Consider the following 27,929-nt stretch of genomic DNA (forward strand, 5'->3'; position numbering starts at 1 on the left):
GATGATTCCCTTTTCTCTCTCTCTCTCTCTCTTTATTTTCCTTACTTTTTCTTTGCAAAGAATTCTTTTTTCGGTTGCCTTTTGTCATCTGCTTTCACCCTGTTCGCTTGTTGGTTTCAGCCAGCCCAAACCAGCCAACCAACAGTGTTTTTCTCTCACAACAAACCAGCACCATCCAGCCCAAACCAGCCCAGAAACCAACCAGCGAACAAGCCGTTTATGTGTGTGTTGCGTGCGTCTTTAAAAAACAACGATTGAACAAAGTTTTTTTTTTCTTTCAGAAGATCATTAGCCATTACTGCAATTGAATGAATGCGTGGTGAGAGTGAGAAGAGAAGGGTGTTTATTTTGCAATTTGTCGTGCTGAACATTGATTCCTGAACCTGATAGTCACTCTTGATCGCCTAACAATAGGATATGGACAGACCTATGTACGAACTAGTTGCATCATCTCAGTAAGCTAGTGCACTGGTACAGCAGTACTTGACGAGGTGATCAGGTTCGTTATCTTTGAACAATGCTCCACTCGCTTTCACTTAACACGGACGGAAGCATCTGCTAACTGCTGATCTGCAGCTGCTGTTGACGTTACGCAGAGGGCAAAGCATCTGCTTACCGAGCCGTTTCTTTCATGCACTCCCTTTGAAATTCTGGCCCAGCCGTCTGCTTTGAAGAGATATACAGATCAACTTATTTTGTGCAACAACAAAAGACGATAAAAAAAGTGAGAGAAAGCAGCAATGAGATGCTCTGGTAGGGTATCTATCAATTCATCTTGCAAACAGGCTTTCTCTTTGGGACCAATGCAGCTTAAGATCTGACTTCAAGGCCTTTAGTTATGGCCCACTTCCAGTGTTTACACAGAAGCAGAACTTAAAGATCTTGGTTCCATAACAAAGATTCTGGCGCTAAATTTGACAGAGTGCACTTGATACTTCAGTGCCTACTACAATATTAGAGAAGGGAAATCAAAGGCTCTAGCAATGTAACTCAACTCGCTACAGACTCCTACTACATTGCAGCAGCAAATGAAAACATGGCAAACTGGAAACAACCAACCACAAACTTGAATATGTACAGCACAGGAGGCCAAACTTACTGCATCCTAAATTACGACCTAAGCTTGAGAGATCGAAGCATGGATTTTGCAAGGAATGGTAACGTTTTCAATTTCGGTGACTCAGATGCTGATGAGATCTGGAGGTGGCGATGATGGAGAGCTTGTTTGCTGCTGCTGATCTCTCGCTTCGACGGTTGGTGCTTCATTGGTCCCAACTGGTGCTGGATGTAGAGGACTGGATGCAGAACCGTCACCGGAATTTGGAACCTCCTCTCCTTGCTTGGTAGATGGCTTTGGAAGCTCACTTAGGATCTGCACAACCTCCCTCATCGTCGGGCGCTGCACACTTTGCTCCTCAGTGCAGAGCAATGCAACATAGAAGACATGCATCACCTCGTGCAGCGGCACAGTTGAGAGCCTTGGGTCCAGGATCTTCATCACTTGTTCTTTGCTTGAGTCTGTCATCATCTTTGCCCATTGGACAATGTCAACACCATCGCCAAACTCACCTACAGGCTTCCTTCCAGTGACAAGCTCAAGAAGCACGACACCAAAGCTATAGACATCACTCTTCTCATCGACCTTCAGTGTGTATGCATATTCTGGATAGCCACGGATGACAACGAAGAGCAAGGTCAATCAATTGGAAAATAAAATTTAGTAGTCAGCCATTTTGTAAACCAAAAGCAATGACGTAGATGTAAAGAGAAATACAACAGAAGATACACATAAAAAACCATTGAACATTACGATCCTGAACGTGTAAACAGACATCATAAAGTTTCAACAGAAGATACAACAATGAAGTAACTGATCTTCAGTAAATGTTAAAGACTAAGAGAACTAGTAGAGAGAATATTATAACAGAAACCACGTAGATAAGCACCAATACTCATCAAACAGTATAACAATGAAGTTTTATAGCTTTAGAGACATAATTTTATAGCTTGAACAATGTAATAACTATAAGCATTCTAAACTTATGATGTGTCTCGATATACTCAGATGAGTACTCTATTCATATTGAACTGGATCAGGAAGGGTTGATTTTTACCTGGCGCTATGTAGCCATATGAGCCTGCGATGGCGGACATGCATTCAGATGCCCCAGAATCCTGCAAGAATTTTGCTAGCCCAAAGTCGGCCACATGAGCTTCAAAGTTGGAGTCAAGAAGTATGTTATTTGACTTGACATCCCGGTGAAGTATCAAAGGTGAACAATCATGGTGCAAGTAGCAAAGCCCCTTGGCTGCCTCAATAGCAATGCTGTATCGGGTATCCCAGTGCAGGTGCCCCCCTTTCTTGCCGTGGAGCATCTCCCCAAGGCTGCCATTGGGCATATACTCATAAACCAGCAGATTAGTCTCATTGTTTGAGCAGAAGCCTAGAAGGCGCACAATATGACGGTGTCGAATTCTACCAAGTGTTTGTATCTCTGCTGAGAATCCATGATCATGTGATGAGCCACGGCCCATTGCTGGGAGTCTCTTCACAGCTACAAGTTCACCATTCGGCATTGCCCCCTTATACACAATCCCAGCACCACCTTTGCCAATAATGTTCTCCTCTTTCAAGCAATCCAGCACATCATCACTGGTGAAGTCCAGGCGCTGGAATGCAGTGAGTTTCCATACTCGCGCTTCACTAGCTTTCTTCAATGACCGAGCCTTCAGAATTGCCGCAGCAGCAAATGCAATGGAGCAAATCAACAAGCCAAGGACAATGAGCAGCTTGACCGTATTGCTCAGCCCACCATGGCCATGGGCAGTGTGGTCGGCGCCAGCGATGCCTGCGCTGCATGGACCGAGGTATGGTCCACACAGGGCTGGGTTGCCAACGAAAGATGTGGCATTGAAGTAGCTGAACTGGCCAGTCCCTGGCACAAGCCCAGACAAGTTGTTATACGAGAAGTCGACCGCCGTCAAGCTCTGCATCGTTGCAATGGATGGAGGTATCTCTCCATCAAGGTGGTTCCTGGACAGGTTGAGGTAGTTCAGTATTCGCATTCCAGAGATGGCCGGAGGTATCTTCCCAGAGATGTTGTTTTGGCTCATGTCCAAGTAAGTGAGAAGCCGGCATTTCCCAATCTCCGGTGGCACACCTCCCTCAAACTTGTTGCTGCTAAGGTCAGCCTTGGAGAGCTGCTGCAGCCGCCCAATCTCTGGAGGTATGGCACCAGAGAACGCGTTCTGATCAAGCAGCAGCTTCTGAACACCAGAGAAGTTCCCAAGAGATGCAGGCAATGCTCCCGTAAGCTGGTTGTTGGACAGGCTGATCTCGCCAAGGTTAGGAGCCGCAGCACCGATCACAGCCGGGAAATTACCAGTGAGGAGGTTATCTTGCAACTCAACTTGAGTCAGCTTCGGCAATTCGAATAGCCCTTTCGGAATTGAGCCATTCAAGTAGTTCTCCCCGAGACGGACACGGCTCAAGGACTTGCACTGGCCGAGTGAGTCTGGGATGGCACCGAACAAGAAGTTGCCGAGCGCGATGAGCGTCTGCAGGTTGCCCCCGGCGCAGAGCTCCGGCGGCAGCGTGCCGGTGATCTTGTTCGACGAGAGGTCGAGCAGCTGGAGGCGGCCGTTGCGGCCGAGGCTGCGTGGCACACCGCCGGTGAAGTTGTTCTCCCACAGCTGCAGCACCTCGAGGCTGGGCAGGTCGCCGACGAAGTCGGGGATGTCGCCGCGCAGCTTGTTCCGGAACAGGTTGAGCAGCGTCAGGTTCTTGAGCTCGGAGAAACTCGCCGGTATCTCACCGGTGAGCGCATTGTTCGACAGGTCCAAAGAACTGAGGCTCTTGAGGTAGCCCAGCTCCGAGGGTATGCTGCCGGTGAGGCCGTTCACCTGCAAGAAGAGCGTATCCAGATTCTGCAGCCTCCCAAGCTCCGGCGGGATTTCGCCGGAGAGCCCACAGTTGGCGGCGTCGATGCGGACGAGCTCGGTCAGGTTCCCCAGCTCCGGCGGAAAACCACCGGTGTAACTGTTGTAGTAGCCAATGTAGAGCTCCCTGAGGCTGGTGAGGTTCCCCAGCTCGGGCGGTATCTTGCCGGAGAGCTCATTCCCGGAGACCGCAAGGTACTGCAGCCTGGGCCACCGGCCGTACTCCGGCGGTATCTCCCCGGAGAAGAAGTTGCCGCCGAGGTGCAGGTGGCGGAGCATGGTCATGTGCGTGACCTCGAGCGGCAGCGTGGCGCTGGTGAGGTTGTTGTTGTAGAGGTCGAGCACCCGGAGCGCGCGGAGCCGCGCGAGCGCAGGCGGGAAGGAGCCGTTGAAGGCGTTGTTGGAGAGGTTGAGGTGGACGAGGAGCTGCAGGCGCGCGAGCGACGGCGGGATGGGCCCGTAGAAGCCGTTGGCGGCGACGGAGAGGCGCTGCAGGCCGCGGAGCCGTGACAGCGCCGGCGGGAGCGCGCCGGACAGGTTGAGCCCGGAGACGTCGAGCCCGACGACCACGCCGCCGGAGCCCCGGGGCGCGCAGGTGACCCCCGCCCACGCGCAGTGGTCGGAGGAGGCGGCGTCCCAGGACGCGAGCGCGCCGGTGGGGTCGGAGAGCGCCGCCTTCGCGGCGAGCAGCGCGTCCGCGTCCGTGTCCGTGCCGCTGCCCGCCGCGCCGGCCGCGCCCGCGGCGACGGCCAGGAGCAGGAGCAGCGGGAGGAGGCGCATTGGGCTTCTCTTTTCTCGGGCGCGGCGGCGGTGGGGCGGAGGGGGGAGGAGAAGAGTGGGCGAGAGGCGGCTCGGCTCACACTCTCGGCGAGGAGAGTGCGGACAAGAGCGAGGCGACTGGCGAGGGGTGTGCTTGCTCTGGGTTTGAGTTTGAACGCTCACTAAACTATAGGATATCAATCAATCAAAATGGAATTTTATTTTTTTTGGTTCTTTTGGGGTGGTGTGTGGGTTTCCATCTGGGGGATTGGGCTGCTTTTATAACGTGATCTCGGGGTCTCTCGGTATCGAATGGATAGATGGACATGGGCAGTTTTGACTTTTGGCTAACGATTAATCCATTGCAGTACTCATGGAGTGCCAGTAGTACTAGTGTACTCCTAGTAAATTTTTTTCTCGACTATCCGTTTCTGCATTTAGAAAAAATACAGAAATGAGACGAGGGGTATTTCTTTAGTGCTGTAGGATCATTTTTAGTCAAAATAGACCTATATTCATCTTGTATTTATGAATTCGAGATAAGTTTTAGCATCTGTTATGGAAACTAGGTATTTATATAATATTTAAAAACATAAGATCATCCTGAGGAGCACCAAGAAACTCATGAGACACTTTTAACTTTTAACATAGAGTTGGTACACTATAAGCTATGTCATGACTCATGATATTAGCTTAGATCTTTCGGTTTTCATCTGTATTTGTTTCTTTCAGACTTTTAGTATTCTCAAATGTCCCATTTTCATTTTTTGTTCCTAGCTATCTCGATCCCGTTCCTCCTAGGTAACGTCGAGTGTAGGTGCGGATAGTATAAATACTCATGCATAGCAAATTGCATATCGGTTAAAATTTCATATCCACGTCTATATCCACGTGTAAGATTTTGTACTTACGCTCGCTCCCGTCAGGTTACAATACACGTGGATACGCTCACCCACAATTTATATTCAGTCGGCTCGTTGGTTAGTTTCTGGGCTGATAAGTCTGACCGGTGCTGATTTATTGTGAGAGAAAAACACTGTATCATGCCTGATAAGCCCTGGTTGAAACCAACAAGTAAACGGGTTGATTATCACTAGAACATCAAGTAACGGCTAAAAAGCGATGCATTAGAATCCGTACCCGTATGCAAAATCTTTTACTCATATCCATATCCATGTGTAGAATTTTGTACCGACGTTCACACATCGGGTACAATACGTCCTTAGGCACCTGCGGCGATTCAAAAAATGCTAATATTATTTGGACTCTTTTTCATCATTGATGCCACCATATAAATGAATGACAAGGCCTTGGCGCATCAAGAAATGTAAGGTTAACTTGAAAATTATCCTTAGTATTATGCGTCCCGTCAACCCTTCGGCGTGGTTTCCGTTTTCGATGACCAAATACGGAAACCAAAAATAATCTAGTTAACAGACTTTTCTCGTCTGTTTTCGTGGTAGCCGGGATTTTTTGAAACACATACATATGAAACGGTCGCCGCAACGCTGGCTGAGACATGCTCTATTCGTTTGGGGCTGATAAGCCATGGCTAAAAGTATTATTGGTTGATTTGTTGTGAGAGAAAAATACTATTCATTGACTAAAAAAGTACGGTTTATAAGTCAAACGAACAGAGTGACAGTCAGACGGTGGTGAACGGGTGATACGAATAGGATTCCATACTAGTACGAGGCCCACCCGGTCATCACCCATCAACGCGCGTGCGTGGACCGAATTTTTTATTTTTTAGTTATTTTTTGAATTTTTTTTACAAATATGTCTTTGAAGGTATGATTTTAAAATTTGGACCCTTAGCTCGACGCCATCGTTGGTGGCGCCGGGCTTACACGTCTCGGCGTCATAGATTCTGACGTCTAGGTCGGGACCACGTTGGCGACGTGGACGTTGACATGACAGCTAGCTTGACACCGTGGATCTCGGCGCCAAGCTCGGCCCCATAGATCTTGACGCCATGATTATTGGCGCCGAGCCCTAACTTATGTATGGGCCCTCCCTCCCTTTCTCTCTTCCTCTCTCTCGTGACAGGGCGCCCTCGCAGCCGCTGCCGCACCCGCCCGCCATCACGCCTGCGCCCGCGCACTCGCCCACGCTCACCACCGCCACCACGCCTGCGGCCCACACCCGCCCGCCACCGCGACCGTGGCCGCTGCGCCCTGCCCTGCCGCGCCGTGGCTCACCCCGCTGAAAGGTCATAATATGGCTAGAGGGGGGTGAATAGCCTATTTAAAAATCTACAAATCAACTAGAGCAATTTGATTAGTATGACAAATAGCGTAATGCAAACTTACTCTAGCTCTACAAGGGTTGCAAGCCACCTATCCAACAATTCTAGTTGCAATGATTACTTAGGCACCCAAACTTGCTATGTAACTACTCACTAAGAGCTCTCAATCATGCTACTCTAAAGAGCTCAACTAGATGAATGTAAATAATTAAGCAAGCTCTCAATTCTAATTACACTAAAGAGCTTGTATCAACTAGTTTGTAAGAATGTAAATAGGTGAGTGGGGTGATTATACCGCTGTATAGGGAATGAACCAATCACAAGATGAAGATTAAGATAATCACCGGGAGAATGCAAATGACAAGAGACAACCGATTTTTCTTCCGAGGTTCACGTGCTTGCCAACACGCTAGTCCCCGTTGTGTCGACCAACACTTGGTGGTTTGACGGCTAAGAAGTGTTTCACAAACCTCGTCCACACGATAGGACACCGCAAGAACTGACCCACAAGTGAGGTAACTCAATGACACGAGCAATTTACTAGAGTTACCTTTCGGCACTCCGCCGAGGAAGGTACAACTCCCTCACAATCATTGGAGACAGCCACGAACAATCACCAACTCGTGTCAATCCTCCACCGCTGCACCGAGCCGTCTAGGTGGTGGCAACCACCAAGAGTAACAAGTGAAATCCACAACGCAACACGAATACCAAGTGCCTCTAGATGCAATCACTCAAGCAATGCACTTGAATTCTCTCCCAATCTCACAAAGATGATGAATCAATAATGGAGATGAGTGGGAGGGCTTTGGCTAAGCTCATAAGGTTGCTATGTCAATAAAAATGTGCAAGAGTTGGAGCTACAACTGGCCATGGGGCTTAAATAGAAGCCCCTATGGAATAGAGCCGTTATACCCTTTCACTAGGCAAAACGTGCTCTGACCGAACGCTTCGGTCATACTGACCGGACCCTAGACTCAGCGTCCGGTCCACTGATTTATGCCACGTATCACTCTGAGTTAAAATTGAACCGTCAGATCACAACGACTAAGTGCTGACCGGACGCTCTGGCTAAACTGACCGGACGCTGGAGCCTCAGCGTCCGGTCGAGTACCGTAAGGGTCCAAAATCGTTTTTCCTCGATCGGACGCGTCCGGTCCACCTCAACCGGACACAGCCCAGCGTCCGGTGGTATACCTGTCGATGTTTTACCACCGATAGCCTGCCACGGGGGTACCCGGGGCAGTATGTTCGGGCTTCGGCGTATGCTGAACTCGATGGTTAACGCAAGAGACAGTCGATTTATCCTGGTTCAGGCCCTCGATCGTGGATCGAGTAATAACCTTACGTCCAGTCGGCGTTAGCCTTTGCGTTGGATTGATTGCGATATGTTGTGTTGTACAATTGTCGTCTCTTCGTCCAGGAGTCCTGCCCTCCTTTATATAGTCAGGAGGTCAGAGTCCTAGTCGGTTTATAATGAGAGTTACTAGTAGGATTACTGAATAGTACTACTACTAGGATTACAAGAGAAGAATCCTAGTTAGACTAGATCTTCTCTTTCCTTTGTGGGGTATCCTGTGGGTCCCGTATCGACAAGCCCCCGAGCACTTCATGGTTGAGCTCTGAAAGTCTCGTTTTGCTCTTTCAGGTCTTGATGAGTAGTAACAAATGTCATCCGAGTGCTTTCTGGAGTGAAACCTTGTAGCGCTTCTTGGGACCTTCGAGTGGTGAGTGCTTTTTTGAAGAAAAAGTACATCCATCTGGTTGTAGCCCCCGAGCCTCTTGCTATTTGGAATAAGGAGCTGGAAGATCTTGTCTTGAAGTTGCTCTGTTTGTTCGTTGAAGTTTTATAAAAAAGAACTCGAATATGGCTCGTTCCGGGTTCTTTTTGTCGTAATGTCTTGAAGTGGTCTATGTTGAGGAAGTCTTTTGGTGACGTGCGCTTTTTCGAAGAAAAAGGGCACTCACTGAGTGTAGCCCTCGAGCCTCTTGCTATTTGGAACAAAAAGTTGGAGGGTCTTGAATCTTTATGTTGTTTGAAAATTTATTTTCTGAAGTAGTTCCTGAGAGTTGGGTTATGTCATCATCTGAGTAGTTATGCGGCATCTTTTCGAAGCAGCCCTTTAGTCTTGGATTAAACCATCATCCGAGTAGTTTCGCAGCGTGCAGCCTCCGAGCGTATATCCTTGTTGTTTTGTTCTGGAAGAACTCGGATACGAGGTCTTGGCGTATTCTTTGATAGTCTGCTGTTGTCAGAGGTAGTTGTATGGTGGTGGTTGAGTGTAAATGCCTTTTGTTCATGGGTTGTACTGTGCTGGTATATTCTTCCGAATATGCTCGTCTTCGAGTACTGTTCCCTCTCGCCTGAGTCATCCATTATTGAGTCCTGTCTTTTCACTGTGTCCTTTGTTAGGCTTACTTCGTTGGTACTCCTAGTCCATGTGCGCCGCTCCTTTGATCTATAAATACTGTCCCGAAGTGCTTGTTTTCATCCATTGGACATTCTATTTAAACCTTCGTGGTCATGAACATGGTAGTTTGTGAAGTAGAGCAGCCCCCGGGCATATTTTGTAGTTCCTTTGTGTCTTGTCGTAGTTGGAGGAAGTCTTGTGATAGGGATTAGAGGTAGGCTAATCCCGCGACAGCATTGTGCCAGGATGTACGTGGCGGTAGTTGGAGGAAGTCTTGTGATGTGGGCTTCGTTCCTTCATCTGGCAGTTCTGGGTTGATCATCGTCGCCTGTCTTGAGACTATCCGGTGCAGATCAACACCATATCCAGCATCACATCGGTCTTGGGTAGATAGATGCTCGCCGGCCTTCTCTACTCCATGTTGTCCTGCCGTGCTGCCGATTTCCGCCTTGGATGCACTGTGTCCGTCCTTTGAAGAAAACAGTGTAGCTGATGGCGGTTTGTCCTTCCGAGTAGCAATTTGGGACACGTAGTCATTCCAGAGCCTAGCCGTGTCCGTGTTCCTCTTTGCTACTTTGCTTTTCATGGTACCAAGTTCGTTGGGTCTTGTAAGATTTGTAATCTTCTATTTTTGAAGCCACTTGTAATGGAATGAATCTTGTCTTCTGAGTTGTCTTTTACTTTTCTGCTGTGATCCCTGTTCATTCATAAGATTACCGAGTTCTTTCTTAAATAACCGGGTTCCTTTGTTCCTTGTGAGGTAGCCCTTTATTTCTTCTTGGTTCGACGAGTTGTTCTTGTAGCGATCTGATAGCCCTGCCGTGGTGTCGGACGGATAAGTCTGAAATCTGCCCGTTGGTTTGTACCGTTGTGTGGATTTGTGCCCTCCGTCGTTTTAGCTGCGTCGGTAAATGGACCGTTGCGTTCTCACACTGTGTTTTAACGGGCCTTGTGGGCCGTTTTTATTACTGAAAAATCTATTTAAAGACCTTTTATCTTCCTTTCCCATGCTGCCTAGCTCTTGCCTTTAAACCCTAGCTTTCAGAAATCCGCCGCCATCATCGTCGTTGTCACCCGAGCACCATCATCCTAGCTTCATCTTCCCTAGTGCCTTTTTTGCTTCTGCCAGTTCATGGGAAAGAAGAAAACTGCAAGCAAGTCCTAGGCGACCTTCGTGGACGAGGATCATCCCTTTCTTTGATCGAAAACCAGGAGTTCATGACCATGAGGGCTGCTCAGAAGGTTTGGCCCGCTCCAACAACAAGCGAAGACCAGCTGCGTGAGCTCATTAGCGATGGCTTGATCCAAAGCAAAGTCATCGCTGAATGGAGAGTTCTGGGCGAGCATCGGGTTCCAGCTCCGGGTCCTGGTGAGATTGTCCTCTTCGTTTCCTTTGTCCGCGCCAGACTTTGCCTTCCTGCTTCCGCCTTCCTTCATCAGTTTCTTGGTTATTTCGAGGTTAGTCTGAACCATCTAACCCCCAATGCCGTTCTCTATCTTTCTGTTTTCGTTCATCTTTGTGAAGCTTTCCTTAGAATCCCTCCTTCTCTATCTCTTTTTCGCTTTTTCTTTCGTCTGAAACCTCAACCCCGCCGTGAAGAAACCAGCGTTCTTGGCAGTTGCGGGATTTAGTTTCGCTAGGGTCTCAAGATTAAGTTTTTTTGACTATGACCTGGTCGATTTTGTAAAAGATTGGCGTGCCAAGTGGTTTTACGCTGCCAATTTGATCCCTTCCCTCGTCGTCCACTCTGGATCTGGTCCTGTGGTGAATGACCGATGGGACAAAAAGCTTGAGTCACCCGCTGAGATTCAAGTGATCCAGCCACTCCTTGATAGGATTAGCATGCTAAAACAGCAGGGTTTGACCGGCTTTGGTATTGTTTCGAGCTTTCTTCGTCGCCGGGTTCAGCCTCTGAAAGAGCGGGAGCATCTTGGCTTTGAGTATTCTGGGGCCGAGGATCCTTCACGCATAGTCCCAGCTCTTGAGCTGACCGGTGAGGAGGTACTCGAGCGTCTCCAGAAGATGCTGAAAGGAGTGAGCGTCATTCCTCCTGCTGTCTCTGAGTTCTCAGCCAATAACCCGCCCCCTAGCTGTGAGTTGTCTATGTTTTTGTTTGAGTACTTTATGTACTCTTGCTACATCCGTTTTTGCTTAGCTTTTCTTTGTCTCGGTGTTTTATCCTTTTTCGCAGGAGCTTGGGCGGAACTTTGTCGACCTGATCCCTCTTGATGTTCTCCCCGCCGTGGCAGAGACTGGGGATAAACTTGCTGGAACTCCTGCAACTAGTAAGTCCCAAACCTCTACCGCCCTTCCTGGGGTTTCTTCCAGATTTGTTGATGTATATGAAGAATATGTTCCTCGTCTAGTCCCTCGCGGTCCTCGTAGTGTCCCGAAGAGGGGGCGAACAGATGGGTCTTCATCTGGCCTGCCTGTCTCCAAGAAGCCTTGCAAACCAAGTACTCCCTCAGGTACTCCAGTTGTTGCTAGCATGCCCTTAGGTGAGCACATTTAATACTCTTTGTTCCTTTGTTTTCCTGTTTCCCTCTTAAACCGAGTACTTTTTATCCTTTTTTCAGCAGGTGCTCTGGTTTCCATGGCTGAGGGAGAAGAGGATGATGAAGTACCCCTCATCATGCGGCGGTGAGTTGTTTTTCATATTCCTGTTGCATTGAATTTCTCTTCTTTGTCTTGACTTTTAGTCTTGAACTTTTTGAAGTAATCGGAGGTCGAGTGTGAGTTCTTTTGAGGCTCCCGCGCCGACTTCTTCTAAAGCTCCGGTGTCGAGTTCTTTGGTAGCCTCGGTCCCGAGCTCTATTGCTCCTCTAGTGCGGAGTTCTTCCACGGCTCCAGCCCCGGCTTCTTCCGCGGCTCCATTGTCGGCTATCCCGCTCCCATCGCTGGGTGGCGGGGACGTTTTTGCCATCGTGGTTCCCCCTGCAAGGCCTTCTTTTGGCTTTGCGAAGAAGAAAGTGGTCGGGTGAGTAAATTCTGGCTTTTATCTTTTTGGCTTCTATCTTCCTTCTTCTGGTTCTTATCGGTGCTTCCTTTTATCACTTTTCAGTGTTTCGTCTTCTCTCGTTTCTTCATCGACTTCTTCTCTGCCTCCTGTCGTGCCAACGAGTTCCGAGCCTCAGGACTCACAACATTCTATTGATGAAGTTGCTGCAGGGGCTTCAGAGCTACCTGGCGAAGTTGCGGACTTGGCCGCTTCGGAGGTGACTGTGGCTGTCGTGCTGGGTCCTTTTGAGGGTTTGGCTACGGCTTCCCTAGAGGTTGCTTTGGTCGCTCCTTCTTCGCCCCAGCCGGCCTCTCCTTCCCCTTCTCTTGCTTCCGGTGGTCCCTCTTTTTCTGGTAACGTGGTGCAATAGTTCGATGCCACCCATTGGTTATCGGAGCTGACCACAGCCTAGGGGAGCTTGTCGACCCTCGTGACTTCTTTTGGTGAAAATCTCCAGGTAGGTTTTACTGCCACTCCTTTTTTGCGTGCTTGTTTTTCTTCTGTCCTTACGCCTTGTTTCTCTTTGCCTCTTTTTGCTCAGTCTTTCTCTCGTGATCATTCTGGCTTCTTTTTCTCATCTAAAAATGAGAGAAAGTTGTCTTCTGAGGTGGATGCTCTGAAAGCCGATCTCGACCTTCTCCGGGCTGAGTTGGAGACAGAGCGTCAAATGCACCAAAAGGAGGAGAAAACCCTTCGTGCCCGGGTAGTGGAGACGGAGAAGCAGAGAGATGCCATGGTGGAGTCTGCGAAGAATGAATGCAAAGGTGCCGTGCGTTCTACCTGTTTCTTCTTGTATTTTGACTTCTTTTTTTTGCTGACTTGTTCTTGGGTGTCTTGTCTAGTTCTCTGAGTTGAGAAGCAGAAGCTCTCAGAGAGTATCGATGAAATGAAGGCTCTTGTCCGCTCTAGTCATAATAAGGCTAAGGAGGTAATTACTCATGCTGAGGAAGAACTCGCCCTTGCTAAGCTGGTTAGGCGTGGAGCTAACAGAGATCTTGTGCAGGCCCAAAAAACTATTGAAGGCTTGTCTAGAAAGCTGGCGATGGCTACTGAAAATTGGAACGTTTTGTGGAAATCTTTTCGTTCAGTAGCCGATGTTCTCCGGACTCCAGCAGATGATGGGCAATCTTGGGCGTAGTTCATTCCCCGGATTCTGACTCATTTCCAAGAGTTTGTGAAGAAGTGTGCTCAAGTATGTACCAAGAATGTGCTGGCCCAGGTCTGGGTCCTTGCTCCAGAGGCGCCTCTGTCCAAGATAGCAGAGGAAGCTGAAAGCCAAAAATACCTTGACGCCGTTGAGAGGATGGAGCCTGAGGTCGAAGGTTTAGCCAGTAGGGTTGTAGATAGTCTAAATATTGACATTTCCCTTCCTGATGACAATGCCTGATCCAATTGACCAGCCCCTTGTAATATTACACTCCTCTTTAAATGAAGATTCTTTATTTTCGTTGATGTATTCTTTGCCTAGGTGTGGTCAAAGTTACTTGACTTGCTGAGTACTTTGTCCTGTTTTCGTCTCTGCTCCGCAAAACAACTCTGTGCGTTATCTTGACGAGACCCCTCGATTTGTCGAGTACTTTTCTTTTCTTCCTCTTTTGTGATCCGTCGAGTGCTTTGTCCACGCTATGACTTGTTAGATGTAAATCTTTGTGTTGACAACCTTTCGTCCGCGCTATGTAAAAATGACTCGGCATAGAATGTTGCCTTGACGAACTTCGGCATTCGAATGCTTTTTTGAGTGGCGCTTGTGCTTTTCTGAGGAAAAAGTATTCCTATCTAGATGTAGCCCCCGAGCCTCTTGCTTTTCGGAACGAAGAGCTGGAGGGTCTTTTGAAGTTCAATTTCGGTCGACTAGTTTTAGGTGTTAGCTTTTAGCTACCCTCATCGGTGTGCTCAAGCGTCTTTTTAGGCCATTTTGCTTTTTGTTTCGGGTGTTAGCGTTTAGCTACCCTCATCGGCGGGCTCAAGCGTGTTTTCAGCTATTTTGCTCTCGGCCGGGATGCTCAGGCATGTTTTCAGCTATTTTGCTTTTTGTTTCGGGTGTTAGCTTTTAGCTACCCTCATCGGCGGGCTCAAGCGTGTTTTCAGCTATTTTGCTCTCGGCCGGGATGCTCAGGCATGTTTTCAGCCATTTTACTTTTTGTTTCGGGTGTTAGCTTTTAGCTACCCTCATCGGCAGGCTCAAGCGTGTTTTCAGCTATTTTGCTCTCGGCCGGGATGCTCAGGCATGTTTTTAGCTATTTTGCTTTTTGTTTCGGGTGTTAGCTTTTAGCTACCCTCATCGGCGGGCTCAAGCGTGTTTTCAGCTATTTTGCTCTCGGGCGGGATGCTCAGGCATGTTTTCAGCCATTTTGCTTTTTGTTTCGGGTGTTAGCTTTTAGCTACCCTCATCGGCAGGCTCAAGCGTGTTTTCAGCTATTTTGCTCTCGGCCGGGATGCTCAGGCATATTTCCAGCCATTTTGCTTTTTGTTTCGGGTGTTAGCTTTTAGCTACCCTCATCGGCAGGCTCAAGCGTGTTTTCAGCTATTTTGCTCTCGGTCGGGATGCTCAGGCATGTTTTTAGCCATTTTGCTTTTTGTTTCGGGTGTTAGCTTTTAGCTACCCTCATCGGCGGGCTCAAGCGTGTTTTCAGCTATTTTGCTCTTGGCCGGGATGCTCAGGCATATTTTCAGCCATTTTGCTTTTTGTTTCGGGTGTTAGCTTTTAGCTACCCTCATCGGCGGGCTCAAGCGTGTTTTCAGCTATTTTGCTCTCGGTCGGGATGCTCAGGCATGTTTTTAGCCATTTTGCTTTTTGTTTCGGGTGTTAGCTTTTAGCTACCCTCATCGGCGGGCTCAAGCGTGTTTTCAGCTATTTTGCTCTTGGCCGGGATGCTCAGGCATGTTTTCAGCTATTTTGCTTTTTGTTTCGGGTGTTAGCTTTTAGCTACCCTCATCGGCGGGCTCAAGCGTGTTTTCAGCTATTTTGCTCTCGGCCGGGATGCTCAGGCATGTTTTCAGCCATTTTGCTTTTTGTTTCAGGTGTTAGCTTTTAGCTACCCTCATCGGCGGGCTTAAGCGTGTTTTTAGCTATTTTGCTCTCGGCCGGGATGCTTAGGCATGTTTTCAGCCATTTTGCTTTTTGTTTCGGGAAAACAACTCGTTGGAAGTCATGATAAGACATGCTGTGGATGAATATCATCTTTATTGATCATGAATATAAACTAATACATATGTTGTTGAAGAATATTGTCCTTCGTCGATTGTGAACGTTGGTCCCTTGTGGCTTGCATATCTGTTTTTTCTTGAGTTGTTTTTACGCGTAGAATCTTCTTAGCTGGCTGATGTGCCATGTATTGCTGACTTCTTTTCCATCTTCGGTTATTAACTTGTATGTGCCTGGTCCGGTGACTTTTGTGACAATGAACAGACCTTCCCATGGACTGAGTAGCTTATGTCGTCCGTCAGTCTTTTGTATCCTTCTTAGCACTAAGTCTCCGACTTGTAGTGATCGAGGATGGGTACTCTTGTTGTAGTGTCGTCTTAAACCTTGTAGGTATCTGGCTGATTGGAGGGTAGCGTTTACTCTGACTTCTTCTGAGCTGTCGAGTTCTAATCTTCTTGTGTGTTCTGCTTCTCCTTCATCATATTGTTCTATCTTTGGTGATGTCCAGATCAAGTCGGCAGGCAGTACGGCCTCTGACCCGTAAACTAGGAAGAAGGGTGAGTAGCCTGTTGCTCTGCTTATTTGAGTTCGTAGCCTCCATACTACTTTCGGTAATTCTTCAATCCATTTGGACCCATAGTCCACTAGTTCTTCGTATAGCCTTGGTTTTAATCCGGCTAGTATGAGTCCATTAGCCCTTTCTACTTGTCCGTTGGCTTCTAGATGTGCAACAGACGCATAGTCTATACTGAAACCACAGTCTTGTATCCAACTCTTGAATTCTGTAGCTGTGAAGGGGGAGCCTAGATCTGTGATGATTCGATTGGGCATGCCAAAGCAGTGCATAATGTCTTGGATGAACTCGACTGCTTTGGTTGCGCTGTATTTCGCGAGTGGTTTGTATTCAATCCACTTGGTGAACTTGTCGATTGCTACAAAGATGTACTCGAAACCGCCTTTTGCTTTCTTCAGGGGTCCTACTTGATCCAGCCCCCAGCAGGAAAAAGGCCAAGCGGGTGGGATGCAGATAAGATTGTGAGCTGGTACATGGGCTTGTCTTGCAAACATTTAGCAACCTTTGCATTTTCTGACAAGTTCTTCTGCGTCTTTCAAAGCGGTTGGCCAGTAGAATCCAGTGCGAAATACTTTGCCAACCAGTGTCCTTGAGGCGGCATGATTTACACAGCAACCTGAGTGTATTTCGTCTAGGATCTCTTTGCCTTCTTCAAATGAGACACATTTTAGGAGTACTCCTGATGATGCTGCTCTTCTGTAAAGTCTATCTCCTACTAGAACGTAGTTTTTGCTTCTGCGAACAACTTGGGTGGCTTCTGCTTTATCTGCTGGTAATTTATTTTCTTTGATATAATCGATGAAAACTTGGCTCCATGAAGTGTTGATTACCAAGATCTGAACGCTTTTAGCCTGAATTTCATGTGTTGTTTCACCGGGTTGTTTGATAGAGGGAACTGATAGCTCTTCTATGAATACGCCGGGTGGAACCTTCGCTCTGTCTGATCCGAGCTTGGCAAGGACATCTGCTGCAATGTTGGAATCACATAGGACGTGTAAAATTTCTAATTCTTGGAAATGTTTTTCAAGTTTCCGTATTTCAGCACAGTAGGCACCCATGTTTTCTTTGGTGCAATCCCAATCTTTGTTGACTTGGTTGATGACTACTGCTGAATCGCCGTATACGAGTAATCTTTTTATTCCGAGGGTAATTGCCACTCGTAGCCCGTGGATGAGGGCTTCATATTCTGCTTCGTTATTTGTAGCTTGCCATAATATCTAAAGGACGTACTTGAGTTGTTTTCCTTCTAGAGAAATGAGGAGGACGCCTACACCGGCTCCACCTAGTTTGAGTGACCCATCAAAGTACATCTTCTAGTGGTCAAGGATTGTATCTGATAAAGGCTGTTGAATCTCTGTCCACTTGGCCACAAAATCAGCAAGGGCTTGAGATTTGATTGCCTTCTGTGGGGTGAAATTGATGTTAAGAGCTCCGAGTTTGACTGCCCACTTTGATATGCGTCCTGTTGCATCTCTGTTGTGTAAGATGTCTCCGAGCGAGAAGTCTGTCACTACTGTGATCTGGTGGCTTTCAAAATAGTCGCGAAGCTTGCGTGAAGTGATCAATAGGGCGTAGAGTAGTTTTTGTACATGCGGGTACCGTATTTTTGATTCAGATAATACTTTGCTGATGTAGTATATGGGTCGTTGCACTTTATACACGCGTTCGTCTTCTTCTCTTTCTACGACTACTGCCGTGCTGACCACAGTAGTAGTCACCGCAATGTATAACATCATGTCTTCGTCTTTCCTTGGGGGTGTGAGAATTGGTGAGGATGTGAGGTATGCCTTAAGTTTCTTGAAGGCTTCATCGGCCTCCTTTGTCCATTCAAACTTGTCTGTCTTCTTTAGTAGTTTAAAGAAAGTTAACCCCTTTTTGCCGAGTCTTGATATGAAATGGTTGAGGGCCGCCATGCATCCTGTTAGTTTCTGCACATCTTTGATACTTCTAGGTGGACCCATTTCTATTATAGCTCGAATTTGCTTGGTGCTGGCTTCAATCCCGTGCTGACTGACCAAAAATCTAAGTAGTTGTCCTGAAGGAACTCCGAATACACATTTATTTGGGTTCAACTTCCATCTCCATCTCTTCAAGTTTTTGAATGTTTGCTCTAAATCTTCAATCATAGTGTTTGGGTTCTTTGTTTTCACCACTACATCATCCACGTATGCCTCCACATTTTCACCAATTTGATCCCCAAGGCAAGTTTGGATAGCTCTTGGTATGTGGCACCGGCGTTCTTTAGTCCAAATGACATGGTCTTGTAACAGTAAGCACCGAACGGAGTAATAAAAGATGTCTTGCTCTGGTCTTGTTCTTTTAATGCGATCTGGTGATATCCTGAATAGCAATCAAGAAAGGATAATAGTGCAGACCCTGCTGTTGAGTCGACTATCTGGTCAATGCGTGGTAGCCCGAACGGATCTTTTGGGCAATGTTTGTTGAGATCTGTATAGTTGATACACATACACCACTCGTTTGTGTTCTTCTTCTGCACAAGGACCGGGTTTGCTAGCCAGTCTGGATGAAGGATTTCTCTAATGAATCCGGCTGCCATCAGTTTTGTGATATCCTTTTTAATCACTGCCTTTTTGTCGGGTGAGAATCGTCGTAGCCGTTGCTTTATAGGCTTGGAGCTTTTATTAACATCAATTCTGTGCTCAGCCAACTCTCTTGGGACACCTGGCATGTCGGCTGGCTTCCAAGCGAAGATATCTTTGTTGTCTCGAAGAAAGTTGGTGAGTGCGCGTTCCTATTTTGCTGAGAGGTGAGCGCTGATAGTGGCCGTCTTGGAGGTATCGCCAGTACCCAGGTCGATCTGCTTGACGTCGGCTTCTTTCGATGGCGTGATGATGCTGGGCTTTTTAGCCGGTATTTCTAATTCTTCTTGGCTTATCTCTGCAGCAATTGTGGCTATTTCTTTTCTACTTTGGTCATCTTGTGCTCTGGCTACAATCTGGATTGCTTGAACATCGCAGTCAAAGGCGCGTTTCAAGTCACTTCGAAGGGAAAGTACTCCATTAGGTCCTGGCATCTTGAGCAGCAAATACAGGTAATATGGTATCGCCATGAATTTCGCTAGTGCTGGCCGTCTGAGAATCGCGTGGTATGATGACTCAAAGTCCGCCACCTCAAATTTGATGAATTCCGTACGGTAGTTTGAGGGTGTTCCAAAAGTGACTGGTAGAGTAATTTGTCCGAGCGGCATGGCTGCTTTGCCGGGTACTATTCCGTAAAAAGGTGTGCTTGTTGGTGTGATCATCCTGGCGAGTTGTAGTCCCATCTTCCTTAGTGTTTCCAAAAAGACGATGTTGAGTCCGGCTCCCCCGTCGATTAATACTTTGGTGACAGTCATACCAGCAATAGTTGGATCTAGCACCAGTGGATAATGGCCTGCGTTTCCCATGCTAGTCCATTGGTCTTCTCTGGTAAATTGGATAGGATACTATGACCAATTGAGATATCTTGGTGTAGCTGGTTCTGCTATCATGATAGTCTGTAGTGCTAGTTTTTCTTAATGTTTGCTTCTGCAATCTGGAGCCCCTGAGAAGATCACTGCTACCGTTCCCCTGGGTTTTTGGAATCCTTTGTCCTCGTGGTTGTCTTCGTCTTTTTTCTGATTGTCCTCTTTGGTGTTCTCCTTACTATCTTTTCTTGCGTATCGATCATTGAAAGTGTAACAATTTCCGATGGTGTGCCTCCCATTAGGGTGCAATGGGCAAAGTATGTTTTCAATGTCATCATATCTTCTGGGTTTGGAAAACTTTTTTGATTTGTCGGCCATTGCCACGGTATTGTCTGGTCTACGTTTCCTTTCTTGATGTCTGCTATTTCGATGATTTTGCTTGTCCGGGTTGTCCTGGTTGCTTCTATCCGGAAACCTCTCTCGTGTTTTTTCTTCTGCAATAATCATCTTTTCCACTGTTCCCCTGAATTCTTCATTGTTTCTCGGATTTTCTTTGCAGAAATCTTGAAATTGCCACCTAGCCATGATTTCGTGAGAGAAAGCTTCAATTACTTCTCGTTCGGTGATGTCATGCACTTGAGCCCGTAGTTCGCCGAATCGTCGATAGTAATTTCTAAGACTTTCGCCTCCCTTTTGCTTGAGTCCTTTTAGTTCTACATGAGTGATTAGGTGTGTAATGATTCCTGCAAAATTTTCACAAAAAGCTCTTTGCAAGTCCTCCCAATTTCTGATAGATCCTGGATTTAACTTGTCGAACCATTAGAGGGGCATAGTTTCTAGTGCCATGGGAAAGAATAAGGTTTTGATATCGTTGTCTCCTCCGGCTAGTTCAATTGATTGTGAATATATTCTAAGCCATTGCCTTGGTTCGGTTTTGCCATCATACTTGGAGTGGTTAGATGGTTTGAATTTGTGAGGTAATCGTACTGATGCCAACCTATTCGCAAAACAGGGGAATCTGTCGTGCGTTCCGGCTTCTTTGAATTCGGATTCGGCTCCTTCTTCTGGCCAAGTGTTGTTTTGATGGGAATAAGTCTGCGAGGCTGTCTGGGTAGGCACCCTACTCCTGGTCTTCCTTGGTTGTTCAAATTGGTGGCCTTGATTATGTTCCTTCCTACTTTCTCCGTTATGGCTTCCACTTAGCCCAAGTCTTTCGAAAGCGGACTTCCTTTGATTTTGATCTTCTTGCCTGTGGGTTGTTGATCTGGCGGGTAGTCTTGATCGGGCTCTCTCTTCATGCGTTCTTAGGATCGTCGACCGAAGCAAGTCCTGGAGCTGTTCATACTTCTCTCCGTGATGTGAAGTTGCCCTGAGTTCTTCTAATGCTTCTCGAATCTTATCGTAAGGTGTATTCACCATGCGTCTTTCTTCGGCTTCTTGTTGTGATTTTCTTTTATCGTATTCAGCCAAATCTGACTCGTATCTGATCTAGGCTTCTCTGCGCTGCCTAGCGCAGTGTTGGCGCCCTTGCTTCAACTTGTTTTTCCTTTCTCTAGCCTGTCTCTGACTCTCGGTTTCCCCATCGTAGCCCTGGGCAAAGGGTGATATGTTGGATTCTGATTCATCTGATGACCTAACATCGGGTGCTTCTAGGGGGTTTAATGGTGACCGAGGACGTCGAACCATGAGCACTTCCCGTGCATGAGCCGTTCTATTATTGGTGTTAGTTTTCATACTATCAGAGTTGCTAATGACTTTAGTAGACGCCTCGATGTCGCAGATCGAGTCTCCTTCTTGGTAAGGTAGAATAGCTGTTGTTGTTGTGCTGACTAGTTGGGTTCCGCTATCTTCAGGAATGAAACCTGGCCAGTGAATGATACAGTCTTGTGATGTTATTGTTAGCACGAGACCCTCCTAGGCTCCTGTCAGTGGTATCCCAAGCATTGGATTGAAAGACCTTTCGATCTATCCCTGATAGGATTTTGCCGTGTTGTCGAGCCCAAATGGAAAAGAACTCGACTTTTTGAAAGAACTCTGAGGGTAATCCGAGTTGTTTTGGGTTGTGCTCTAGAATCCTGCCAAAAGAGAACTCGGTTCCTTGAAAGCACTCGAATAAAACTTCATCTTGGACACGGAGCTTGAATTCGAGTCGAATGCGTGTAGCCGTGAAATCTTATTCGAATCGGATATTATGAGCTACGCAAATCTTCTGGTGAGCTGATCTGTCGTAGTTGTCGAAATAGGAAATTCTCCATGATGATCCAGATCTTTGAGGAGATGGCTTTGAAGCCTGCCATAGTTGTCCGCCTCACAGATCCATGAGCCGAAGATGAAAGTTGATCCCGTCGGGAAGATCATGTTATCGAGGTCCATCGAGCTTTCGGATGCAAAGTCGCCGAAAGCCCCTACCTGGCGCGCCAGCTGTCGATGTTTTACCACCGATAGCCTGCCATGGGGGTACTCGGGGCAGTATGTTCGGGCTTCGGCGTATGCTGAACTCGATGGTTAATGCAAGAGACAGTCGATTTATCCTGATTCAGGCCCTCGATCATGGATCGAGTAATAACCTTACGTCCAGTCAGCGTTAGCCTTTGCGTTGGATTGATTGCGATATGTTGTGTTGTACAATTGTCGTCTCTTCGTCCAGGAGCCCTGCCCTCCTTTATATAGTCAGGAGGTCAGAGTCCTAGTCGGTTTATAATGAGAGTTACTAGTAGGATTACTGAATAGTACTACTACTAGGATTACAAGGGAAGAATCCTAGTTAGACTAGATCTTCTCTTTCCTTTGTGGGGTATCCTATGGGTCCTGTATCGACAATACCCTAGCTACTATACCGCCAAGTTAGCGCGACCGAACGCAGACAGTCAGCGTCCGGTGCATTCAGATCCAGCGTCCGGTCACTTGATCGACGCTGGCATCTCCTCTGTCTTCTTCACCCTTGCTCAAATGTGCTAACCACCAAGTGTATCACCTTGTGCACATGTGTTAGCATATTTTCACAAAATATTTTCAAGGGTGTTAGCACTCCACTAGATCCTAAATGCATATGCAATGAATTAGAGCATCTAGTGGCACTTTGATAACCGTATTTTGATACGAGTTTCACTCCTCTTAATAGTACGACTATCTATCTTAAATGTGATCACACTCACTAAGTGTCTTGATCATTAAAACAAAATGGCTCCTACATTTTATACCTTTGCCTTGAGCCTTTTGTTTTTCTCTTTCTTCTTTTCCAAGTTTAAGCTTTTGACCATCACCATGCCATCACCATTGTCATAATCTTCGCCATTTCTTCATCACTTGGAGTAGTGCTACCTATCTCATAATCATCTTGATAAACTAGGTTAGCACTTAGGGTTTCATCAATTAACCAAAACCAAACTAGAGCTTTCAATCTTCTCCTTTTTGGTAATTGATGACAACCCTTATACAAAGATATGAATTAACGTACATTTGAATCCATGTTGCTTGCCCAAGCATATTTACCATGTGTAAAGGATATGGGCAAGTTTCATGAACTCCATATGATAGCAATTGCTCCCCCCTATATATGTGTTAAGAGTTTGAATTGAAGCTTTGCACATATGATTAGATAAGAAATATAGGAGACAATTTCTACCAAATGATGCTAAGGTATAAGAGATGGACCTTTGAAGCATGATACCAATCGGAGTGCACCATTATACCATCCTTAGCATCATTAGTAACTAGACATACACAAAAACTAGAATACTCCATGAGATCAATATTGCAAATAAGGGTCTAGTTTCTATAGAATGAACATAGGTCTAGTTACTTTAGCCTATGCATGCTAGTTTTCCATTTCATCATTCAAACCTACAACTAGCATACACCACGCAAGCATGGATAAAAAAAATTATGCCATGCAAGCAAACATATGTAATGCATATACAAATTTACCATACAAGTTCACGAGCTTGCTCTCCCTATTTGTATGCTCATAATTTTAATTGATCCCCTTCATTTGTCATATATTATTTCTCCCCCATTGTTTCACTATCTTTGTACACTATTTTCCCCCTTTGTCATCAATGACCACAAAAGCTTAAAGTATAGATAGGGTAGGATTATTAATGTCAATAATTTGCACAAAAAGTGGCCTCAAATTATGGATATGTTGGGGTGAAATCATGTGAAATGAGGATCATTTTCTCAATTTGGTTCAATCTAGATTACTTGCAAAAGATATTTAACTCGGTTTGATCCAAGGACAAGCTTCTTCACACCTCCAAATAAGGGTTATCTTGTACCATGTTGAGTTAAACACTTATAGCTCATTTTCGAAATCAAACACTAGGTTTACAAGCCCACAAACATGTCATATGCTACCACTAGATCATTTCAAACATACAAGCAATAGTGGTACCATATAAGCATCAAATTCATTTGATTTTCATGAATGAGCCTAGGACATGATAGGAATGACTAGATGCACTAATCAAGTCCTTAGCAATGGATGGATGACATGTCAATCAACTTTACCTTGCTTTGCTCGAAGGAGAGGCATGTCATATAGTGGGGCTGCATCAACACATATTGGAGAAGTCAAGTATGTTCAATTCATTCCTTAGCTTGCAAAACCTCTTTTCATCAAGTGGCTTGGTGAATATGTCAGCAAGTTGATCTTTGGTGCCCACACTCTCTATGCAAATGTCCCCTTTTTGTTGGTGATCTCTTATGAAGTGATGACGGACATCTATATGCTTTGTCCTTGAGTGTTGAACTGGGTTGTTGGTGAGCTTTACGGCACTTTCATTGTCACATAGCAATGGCACTTGCTTGAATCTAATTCCAAAGTCACTCAAAGTAGCCTTCATCCAAAGTAATTGAGCACAACAACTACCGGCCAAAATGTACTCCGCTTCAGCGGTTGAGAGTGCTACAATATTTTACTTCTTTGATGACCAAGATATAAGTGATCTTCTCAATAGTTGACATGTGCCCGATGTGCTCTTTCTCTCAACTTTGCATCCCACATAATCGGAATCCGAATATCCAATCAACTCAAATCCTGCTCCTTTGGGATACCATAATCCAACATGTTGTGTATGCTTCAAGTACCTCAATATTCTCTTAGTTGCCTTCAAATGACTTTCTCTTAGCGAGGCTTAAAATCTAGCACACATGCATACACTAAACATCACATCCGGCCTTGATGCGGTCACATAGAGTAGGCTTCCAATCATAGACCGATATATCTTTTGATCCACCATGTTGCCACTAGCATCACTATCTAAGCTTCCACTTGTCTCCATTGGTGTACTAATAGCTTTACTCTCATCCATTTCAAACTTCTTGAGCATGTCCTTGATATACTTGCCTTGACTCACAAATGTGCCATTCTTCATTTGCTTGATTTGAAGACCAAGGAAGTAACTAAGCTCTCTAATCATAGACATCTCAAACTCACTTGCCATCATCTTGCCAAACTTCTCACAAAATTCTTGATTTGTTCATCCAAAGATGATATCATCAACATAGATTTGCATTACAAACAAGTCATTTCCAAGCTTCTTGGTGAAAAGAGTGGTGTCAACCTTTCCCATCTTGAATCCCTTAGAGAGTAGGAAATTCCTCAATCTCTCATACCATGCTCTAGGTGCTTGTTTCAATCCATACAAAGCCTTTCTCAACTTGAACACATGATTGGGTTTCTTTTCATCCTCAAAACCGGGAGGTTGCTCAATATACACAAGCTCATTTATGTACCCATTTAGAAATGCACTCTTCACATCTATTTGGTACAACTTGATGTTGTGGGCACAAGCATAAGCTAGCAAGATCCTAATTGCTTCCAATCTTGTAACCGGGGCATATGTTTCTCCAAAGTCAAGACCTTCAACTTGAGTGTAACCTTGAGCCACTAATCTTGCTTTATTCCTTATTACTATCCCATCTTGATCTTGCTTATTCCGAAAGACCCACTTGGTTCCAATCACATTATGATCCTTAGGCCTCTCAACTAACTCCCATACTTGGTTTCTTGTAAAGTTATTTAGCTCTTCATGCATAGCATTGACCCAATCAACATCCTTCAAAGTTTCATCTATCTTCTTAGGTTCAATGGATGACACAAATGAGAAATGCTCACAAAATAAAGCCAATCTTGATCTATTTTACACACCTCTTGAAATATCACCAATGATAGTGTACAAGGGATGATCTCTTGCAACATTGGTTGGTTAAAGCACTTGCACTTGATTGCTTGCATTTGATAGATCACTTGGTTGAGATGATGAACTAGCCACTTGTTGTTGATCTTGCACTTTGTCATCACTAGTTCTTGCTTGAACTTAATCATGAGAACCACTAGCTTACACATTTGAGTTAGAGAGCACTTGATTCTTATCATCTCCAACATCAATCATCTCTCTAGGCCTTATATCACCAATGTCCATGTTCTTCATTGCATTGACTAATTGAGTACCTCTTACATCATCTAGATTCTCATCTTTCTCTTGGGAACCATTTGTTTCATCAAACTCTACATCATGAACCTCCTCGAGAGTACCACTAGCCAAATTCCAAACTCGATAAGCCTTGCTAGTAGTGGAGTAACCAAGCAAGAAACCTTCATCACATTTCTTTTCAAACTTGCTCAATCTAATGCCTTTCTTCAATATGTAGCATTTACAACTAAAAACCCAAAAGTATGCTATGTTGGGCTTTCTTCCATTCAAAAGCTCATAAGGTGTCTTCTCCATCATGGGGTGACAATAGAGTCAGTTGCTATCATAGCAAGCCGTGTTGATTGCTTCAGCCTAAAATGAATGACTCACATTCTACTCACTCAACATTGATCTTGCCATGTCAATCAAAGTTCTATTCTTTCTTTCAACTAGACCATTTGATTGAGGAGTGTACTTAGCCAAGAATTGATGTATAATTCCAAATTCATCACACAACTCATCAATTCTAGTGTTCTTAAATTCACTACCATTGTCACTTCTAACTTTTTTTATGGTTGTTTTAAACTCATTGTGAATGCCCTTGACAAATGATTTGAATGTTGCAAACACATCACTCTTGTCAATAAGAAAGAATACCCATGTGTATCTAGTCAAATCATCCACAATCATAAATTCATATTTGTTTCCACCAATGCTTGTGTATGTGGTTGGTCCAAACAAGTCCATGTGCATCAACTCAAATGCCTTAGATGTGTTCATCATGCTCTTCTTAGGATGTGTGTTACCAACTTGTTTTCCTGGCTTGACAAGCACTACATAGCTTATCCTTCTCAAATGTGACATCTTTCAAGCCTCTAACTAAGTCATGCTTAATCAACTTATTCAACTGTTTCATTCCAACATGACCAAGCCTTCTATGCCATAACCAACCTATGCTAGACTTAGTGATCAAACATGTTGTCAATTGAGCTTCTCTAGCATTGAAATCAACTAAGTATAGATTCTCATATCTAAATCCTTTGAATATCAAGCTAGAGCCATCTACACTTATAATCTCTACATCATCCACACCAAATATGCACTTGAAACCAAGATCACACAATTGAGCTATCGACAAAAGGTTGAAGTTCAAGCTTTCTACTAGTAGCACATTGGAAATGCTCAAGTCATTGGATATTGCAATCTTACCAAGCCCTTTGACCTTGCCTTTGCCATTGTCACCAAATGTGATACTATCAAACCCATTGCTCTTATTTTCATTGATTAAATTGAACATTCTTGGATCACTGGTCATGTGTTGTGTGCACCCACTATCAATCACCCAATGCCTTCCTCTAGCTTTATAATTGACTTACAAAAGAAGATCAATTCTTTTTAGGTACCCAAACTTGCTTGGGTCCTTAAAGGTTAGTTACCAAGGTCTTTGGCACCCAAATGGTCTTCTTCTTTGGGCCCATAATTGGTGTACCAATGAACTTAGCCTTCACACCATTAGCACCCTTAACAAGCATGTAACAAGAATCAAATCTAATTGAGGATACATTAGTTTGCTTGTTCTTGTTGGTCTTACAATATTGCTTGACATGTCCAACTTGCTTGCATCTATTGCAAAATCGACCATTGCCCTTCACAAAGTTAACTTTAGGAGTGATAAAGGCCGCCTTTCCTTTCTTGAGGGTATAGCCTAATCCCTCTTTGTTGAGAGAAAACTTTTGGCTACCCAAGCACGTTAGCAAGTGGGCACCTCTACCATAGGCATTGCCTAAGGCACGAGTGAGCTTATTCACCTCCTTCTTGAGGGTCTTATTTTCCACCATTAATGAGGCATCACAAGTGAGACCATCACTCAAAAGTGAAGTGGAAGTAGTAGTGCTACAAGAAGTGTTAGTGGGAGCAACAAAAATAGATTCATCAATAAGATCACATGTTAGTCCCACATCACATGATATGATCACTTGCTCCTTCTTGGCTTCCTCCACTTTGACTTGCTCAATGAGAGAGGAGTGAGCCT

The 27,929-nt window shown here is 45.5% G+C and overlaps 1 protein-coding gene across 1 annotated transcript; it reads right to left on the reverse strand.

The window, feature by feature from the left end:
• Positions 1-763: 763 nt before the first annotated feature.
• LOC136471716 (leucine-rich repeat receptor-like serine/threonine-protein kinase BAM1) lies at positions 764-4,937 on the reverse strand. Its single transcript, XM_066469498.1, has 2 exons — positions 2,115-4,937; positions 764-1,662 (listed from the first exon to the last, which is right to left on the reverse strand). The coding sequence occupies exons 1-2, from the start codon at positions 4,717-4,719 to the stop codon at positions 1,181-1,183; spliced, it is 3,087 nt and encodes a 1,028-aa protein (XP_066325595.1). The 5' UTR covers positions 4,720-4,937; the 3' UTR covers positions 764-1,180.
• Between the last annotated feature and the right edge of the window lie 22,992 nt (positions 4,938-27,929).

Source organism: Miscanthus floridulus, chromosome 1 (assembly GCF_019320115.1).
Source record: "Miscanthus floridulus cultivar M001 chromosome 1, ASM1932011v1, whole genome shotgun sequence".
NCBI lineage: Eukaryota > Viridiplantae > Streptophyta > Magnoliopsida > Poales > Poaceae > Miscanthus > Miscanthus floridulus.

Coding starts and splice junctions, on each gene's coding strand:
- LOC136471716 (XM_066469498.1), bottom strand. CDS start 4,719: ATGCGCCTCCTCCCGCTGCTCCTGCTCCTGGCCGTCGCCGCGGGCGCG. Junction 1,663..2,114: donor ATATGGCTACATAGCGCCAG/GTAAAAATCAAC, acceptor GTGGCTATCCAG/AATATGCATACACACTGAAG.